At 44.7% G+C, this 6,409-nt stretch overlaps 1 protein-coding gene across 1 annotated transcript in view; it reads right to left on the minus strand.

Moving 5' to 3' along the window:
* The window catches only part of LOC145418629 (uncharacterized), an 85,755-nt gene that overhangs the window by 51,078 nt on the left and 28,268 nt on the right, over positions 1-6,409 (minus strand). The window contains exon 5 of the mRNA XM_080286993.1: positions 903-1,385. Coding sequence (XP_080143119.1) covers positions 903-1,385 — 483 coding nt within the window. The remainder of the gene's footprint in view (positions 1-902; positions 1,386-6,409) is intronic.

The raw sequence follows: 6,409 nt of genomic DNA on the forward strand, positions 1-6,409 counted from the left end.
ACGAGTGGTTTGACTTTGTTCAGGCTGTTCACACGACTTCTTGGAGAGGAGGCTGGGTTCTTGGATTTGTAATGGTTGGATACAGCACTGATTAATACGTCCACAAGTACTGTAGGGGTCCCTCCTAGGCTGAGAGAGAGAGAGAGAGAGAGAGAGAGACAGACAGACAGACAGACGCGTGTTTATGGGTGTGACGGATGTACGTGTGAGTGTGACGGGTGTGGATGTGGGTGTGACGCTTGTGGATGTGGGTGTGCCTGTGATGGGTGTGGATGTGACGGGTGTGGATGTAGGTGTGACGGGTGTGGATGTGGGTTCTATCCTTTGCTCTCTTCCTCTCTCCTTTCCCATGCTTGCCCTTTCTGACTGCCACTCCTTCTTTTCAAGCTCTTTATCCTCTCTCCTCCCCCTCCTCCCTCCGCCTCTCCCAACTCCTCACACCCCCAACCAGTCAGAGTGGGTGCACTATGGTAAACTTGGCTTGGTCAGCGAAACATGATGCCAACTTCTCAGGCTTCACCCTGAACTACTGATGATGAGGTTACAGAGGCAGAGAGAGAGAATAATTATGCCATGTTCTGGTGAGAGAGCAAGTGAGACAGATAACACAAGAGTCATCAGCCAACTCTTACAGGAGGCGGGGTGCGCCTAGATTCTCATTCTCTCTCTCTCTCTCTCTCTCTCTCTCTCTCTCTCTCTCAAGATCGCTGGCCACTCACCAACTCCACATTTGAACTTCCTTCCCTTCAAACTTTTCCTCTCCCTTCTTATCCACTTCCCTCATACAACTGCTGATTCATATATTCTCTCTCTCTCCCTCTCTTTCTCTCTCTCTCTCTCGACACACATGGAATATAAATGATGACGATAGCGATGATTATTTTCTTCGTGTCCAATCTGACGGTGTGTCAAGCTGTAATGAGATGGTCCTGCTCTGGTGGTAATCTGACGGTGTGTCAAGCTGTAATGAGATGGTCCTGCTCTGGTGGTAATCTGACGGTGTGTCAAGCTGTAATGAGATGGTCCTGCTCTGGTGGTAATCTGACGGTGTGTCAAGCTGTAATGAGATGGTCCTGCTCTGGTGGTAATCTGACGGTGTGTCAAGCTGTAATGAGATGGTCCTGCTCTGGTGGTAATCTGACGGTGTGTCAAGCTGTAATGAGATGGTCCTGCTCTGGTGGTAATCTGACGGTGTGTCAAGCTGTAATGAGATGGTCCTGCTCTGGTGGTAATCTGACGGTGTGTCAAGCTGTAATGAGATGGTCCTGCTCTGGTGGTAATCTGACGGTGTGTCAAGCTGTAATGAGATGGTCCTGCTCTGGTGGTAATCTGACGGTGTGTCAAGCTGTAATGAGATGGTCCTGCTCTGGTGGTATCTGCGTAGCCTGTACGAGTATAAGGCGGATAAGCCTTCATTTGATGGATACGAGAGAATAAAGGAGCAGGATGGAACAGGAGGAAAAGAGGGAGCTGGGTAGAGACAAGATGGATGGAAGATTGGAGTGGATGGTGGGAGAAGAATGTGAGAGGAAAAGGAGGAGGAGATATATGAAGAGAGAGAGAGAGAGAGAGTTTGTTAGAGTGTATTTTGCTTTATGTACTGTATGTATTGGCCGTCTATTCCTTGTATAATTGAATAATACGTCTAATATTGTTTTCCATCAGGTAAGTAATTGTGCAATACCTGGTGGTGTTATGTAAGTACCAACTTATTCCTTCCTGTAATTGGAATATTTAGTCCACTTACACCTGTTTACAAGGTTCAGGTATAGTTTTCCCATAAGGCTGGTCCTGCGAATATTTATACGAGTCATTCTTATTTCTTGTCTATGGTTAATTTACCCATAAGACTGGTCCTGCGAATATTTATACGAGTCATTCTTATTTCTTGTCTGTGGTTAATTTAGGAATGGCGAAGGACTTGGAATTATCTTGGAAATGGGTGAATGCTGTCCTTGTGCAAAAGGAAAGGTGACTGAAGTGCATGCAAGAAATATGGAATAAGTCGGCTGGGTTTTGTTGGTGAGGTCTGTAAAAGAATACTGATGGAATAGGCAAGACAGATGTGTGAACATGTGATAAGTGATGAACAGGATGGTTTGCAAAGTAACAGGGGATATGTAGATTAAATATTAGCAGTAAAGCAGAGAGTGGAGAAAGCATGTGGCAAGGACTGCAAGGACTGATGGCATTTATGGATCTGGAGAAAGTATAGGAGAGAGTGAATAGAGGGATTATGGCATGTGTTGTATACTTATGGTGTGAAAGGTAAGGTGATGGTGTAGAGTGAATAGAGAGGGATTATGGCATGTGTTGTATACTTATGGTGTGAAAGGTAAGGTGATGGTGTAGAGTGAATAGAGAGGGATTATGGCATGTGATGTATACTTATGGTGTGAAAGGTAAGGTGATGGTGTAGAGTGAATAGAGAGGGATTATGGCATGTGTTGTATACTTATGGTGTGAAAGGTAAGGTGATGGTGTAGAGTGAATAGAGAGGGATTATGGCATGTGTTGTATACTTATGGTGTGAAAGGTAAGGTGATGGTGTAGAGTGAATAGAGAGGGATTATGGCATGTGTTGTATACTTATGGTGTGAAAGGTAAGGTGATGGTGTAGAGTGAATAGAGAGGGATTATGGCATGTGTTGTATACTTATGGTGTGAAAGGTAAGGTGATGGTGTAGAGTGAATAGAGAGGGATTATGGCATGTGTTGTATACTTATGGTGTGAAAGGTTAGGTGATGGTGTAGAGTGAATAGAGAGGGATTATGGCATGTGTTGTATACTTATGGTGTGAAAGGTTAGGTGATGGTGTAGAGTGAATAGAGAGGGATTATGGCATGTGTTGTATACTTATGGTGTGAAAGGTAAGGTGATGGTGTAGAGTGAATAGAGAGGGATTATGGCATGTGTTGTATACTTATGGTGTGAAAGGTAAGGTGATGGTGTAGAGTGAATAGAGAGGGATTATGGCATGTGTTGTATACTTATGGTGTGAAAGGTAAGGTGATGGTGTGGAGTAAATAGAGAGGGATTATGGCATGTGTTGTATACTTATGGTGTGAAAGGTAAGGTGATGGTGTAGAGTGAATAGAGAGGGATTATGGCATGTGTTGTATACTTATGGTGTGAAAGGTAAGGTGATGGTGTAGAGTGAATAGAGAGGGATTATGGCATGTGTTGTATACTTATGGTGTGAAAGGTAAGGTGATGGTGTAGGTAGCAATTTTTAAGGAAATGAAAAAAATGCACGAGTAAAGGGATGATGAAGTGAGTGGTTTCATTATCAGTACTGGACTGAGGCAAGGGTGTGTGCCTTCATTTCTGTTCAGCATATAGATAGATAAATATAGACCGACAGATTTTTAGTTGTGGAAATCAGGATGAAGCGGGTGATAATAGTTTGAGGTGAAATATTTTAAGGAAGATGTTAGCTTCAGATTTTATGTAGATCGTTAGCTACAGATTTTATGTAGATCGTTTGTAATAAGGAATATATAAGAGAGAGAGGGAGAGAGGAGGGAAGGGAAGGCAGAGCGATAAACTGGGAGATTTGTGAGAAAAAAGTAAACGGTTTGCTTCAGTTCCTGACCATGTTTACCGGCCACCGTACCCCCCCCCCTCTCTCTCTCTCTCTCTCTCTCTCTCTCTCTCTCCTCTCCTCTCCTCTGCTCCATTTATGTTTCTGTTCTGTGTTTTCTCCTCATCGCCTCACTCTCCTTCCCCTCCTTTTCTCCTATCCTCACGTCTCCTCAGCTTATTACTCTTCCCTTTCCTCCCTTCTTCCACTCCTCTCCTTCCATTTTCTCTTTCCTGAACTACTGCCATATACCCTGAAGGATTTAGCAGATCTTACCGACTCCCGATTTTTCTGTATCGTATATTTTTTCACATTTATCCCCGCCCTCCGTCTCTCTCTCTCTCTCTCTCTCTCTCTCTCTCTCTCTCTCATTTCGTCTCGTCTTCATTCCTCCTATCGTTTTCTCTGTTTTTTATTTCTATTCCCTTCTCCTTTTTCCTCGTCTTTTATTTTTCCTTCTTTCCTCATGTTTCTTTTTCTCATTTTTCTTTTTTCTTCCCCTGTCTCTGCTTTTTTATTTCTATCTATCTGTCTATAGCCCGACGCTCTAATCCCGCAAAGGGTGGCTGCAGACAAAACGGCTCCAAGTCGCTCTGTCACCCACCATTTGACTACCCTCCCCCCAGCTCACCCCCCGCTCCCTCATATACCTCTCAACTCCATCCCTCCACCTCATCCTCGGTCTACCCTTCCCTCTCCCTCCCTCCACCTCACCTACATACACCCTCTTAGTCAGCCGTTCATTCTCCATTCTCTCCACATGTCCAAACCACCTCAGTGTATTTCTCCTAATCTTCCCAACCACGTCCACATCCACCCCACAACGTTCCTTTACTTCTTCATTCGTCAACCTGTCCCTCCATGTTACCCCACATGCTTCTCTCAAGTAAGTCATTTCTACTGCTCTCACTCTTGACTTGTTCCCCTCTTGCAAGGTCCACGCCTCGCTTCCATACGTCAGGGTAGGGATCACAATACTATCATGCAGTGACTTCTTAACTTCCATACTCACCTCCCTGTTTCTCATCACTGCTTTCAGTGAACCAACAACCTTCCTTCCCTGCTGTACCCTTTCACGCACTTCATCCCCCAAAGTTTCATCCTTACTCATCACACTACCCAAGTACTTGAATGCACTCACATTCTCCATATCCTCACCATCCAGCCTCACTGCACACTCTGTGACTTCATTCCTCTCAAACACCATAACTTTACTTTTGTTTACATTAACTTTCAGCTTCCTCCTCCTACACACTGTCCCAAATTCATTCACCAAACCTTGCAACTCCCATTCATCTTCACTCAACAATACTGTATCATCAGCAAACAGCAACACCGGAATCTTCCAAATCTCACCCTCATTCATCAGAGCCACCCCCACATCCACTGCCCTACCTTGCACCTCCTTTACAACCCCATCCATGTATATATTAAACAGCCATGGAGACATCACACAACCCTGTTTCAGTCCCACATTGAGATCAAAGAACTCACTCAGCTCACCATCCACTCGCACCGCAGCTCTAGCTCCTTCGTACATACTCTTCACAGCACTCAACAATTTCCCCTCCACTCCATATATTCTTAGTACCTTCCACATACCTTGCCTATCTATTCTGTCATAAGCTTTCTCCAAGTCCATGAAGGCAGCATACACTTTCTTTCCCTTCTCTAGATACTTCTCCAATAAACATCTTAGACCAAATATCTGATCTACACACCCTTTTCCCTTCCTAAATCTCCCTTGTTCTTCTCCAACTAGCTCCTCTGTCATATGCCTAACCCTATCAATGAGTATTCTACCATATATTTTACCAGTCACACCAAGAAGGCAAATAACCCTATGGTTACCACATACTTCTCTCTCCCCCTTTCCTTTGTATAAAGGAATAATTATACCTGATTTCCAGTCCTCTGGAACCCTTCCCTATTCCCAGGCCAATCTTCACAACTTCCATATCCACTCCACAACAATCTCACCCCCATACCTCGGCATTTCACCACACACTCCTTCAATTCCTGGGGCCTTTCCCAACTTGATCTTCTTCATTGCTTCCACTTCTTCTGCCCTACTGATCTCTTCCTCCCTCCTCTCATCTCTTCTTCTCCCAGCCATTCCCCAACCACTTATACTCGCACTGCTCTCACTCTCTACATTCAACAAATCCTCAAAGTGCTCCTTCCATCTCAATTTCTCTCTCTTCTCCTCCAACAATCTTTATTCCTATCTTTCATTCTCCTACTATTTCCCCTTTCACACTGCCTTACCTTCTTTACCTCCTTCCAAAACAATTTCTTACTCTCCCTCCATTTCACACTCAGATTCCTCCCAAACTCTTCATCCGCTTTCTTCTTACTCTCCTTCACCAGTCTCTTCACCTCCCTTCTCCTGCTCACATATACCTCTCTCTTCTCTCTCTCATCTTCTCCCCTACCTCTACTCGCAAACCAGTCACTATATGCCTTCTTCTTTTGTTCTACAGCTCGTTTCACCTCATCATTCCACCATGCTGTCCCTTGCACACCCTTGCATCTCCTCCTCACTCCACAAACCACCTCACACGCTGCGCCTATCTCTTCCGTGAATATCTTACAAACGTCTTCCACCCCTTCCATCTGCTCTAGCTCATACCTTCCCAATCTTTCTTTCACTATGCTCTTATACTCTGCCATTTTCTCACTATCTTGCAAATTCTCCACTCTTCTCACAGGAGCTGTTTCCTCCTGTCTTCCCCTTCGTCTCCTCAACCATTTTCTTTGCAGCTTTACCTTGGCCATCGCTAAGTGATGGTCCGAGACTCCATTCCCCCACCCTCTCCAAACTC

The sequence above is a fragment of the Coenobita brevimanus genome, chromosome 115 (assembly GCF_032717465.1).
Source record: "Coenobita brevimanus isolate Jiangsu-jjx chromosome 115, ASM3271746v2, whole genome shotgun sequence".
Taxonomy (NCBI): Eukaryota; Metazoa; Arthropoda; class Malacostraca; order Decapoda; family Coenobitidae; genus Coenobita; species Coenobita brevimanus.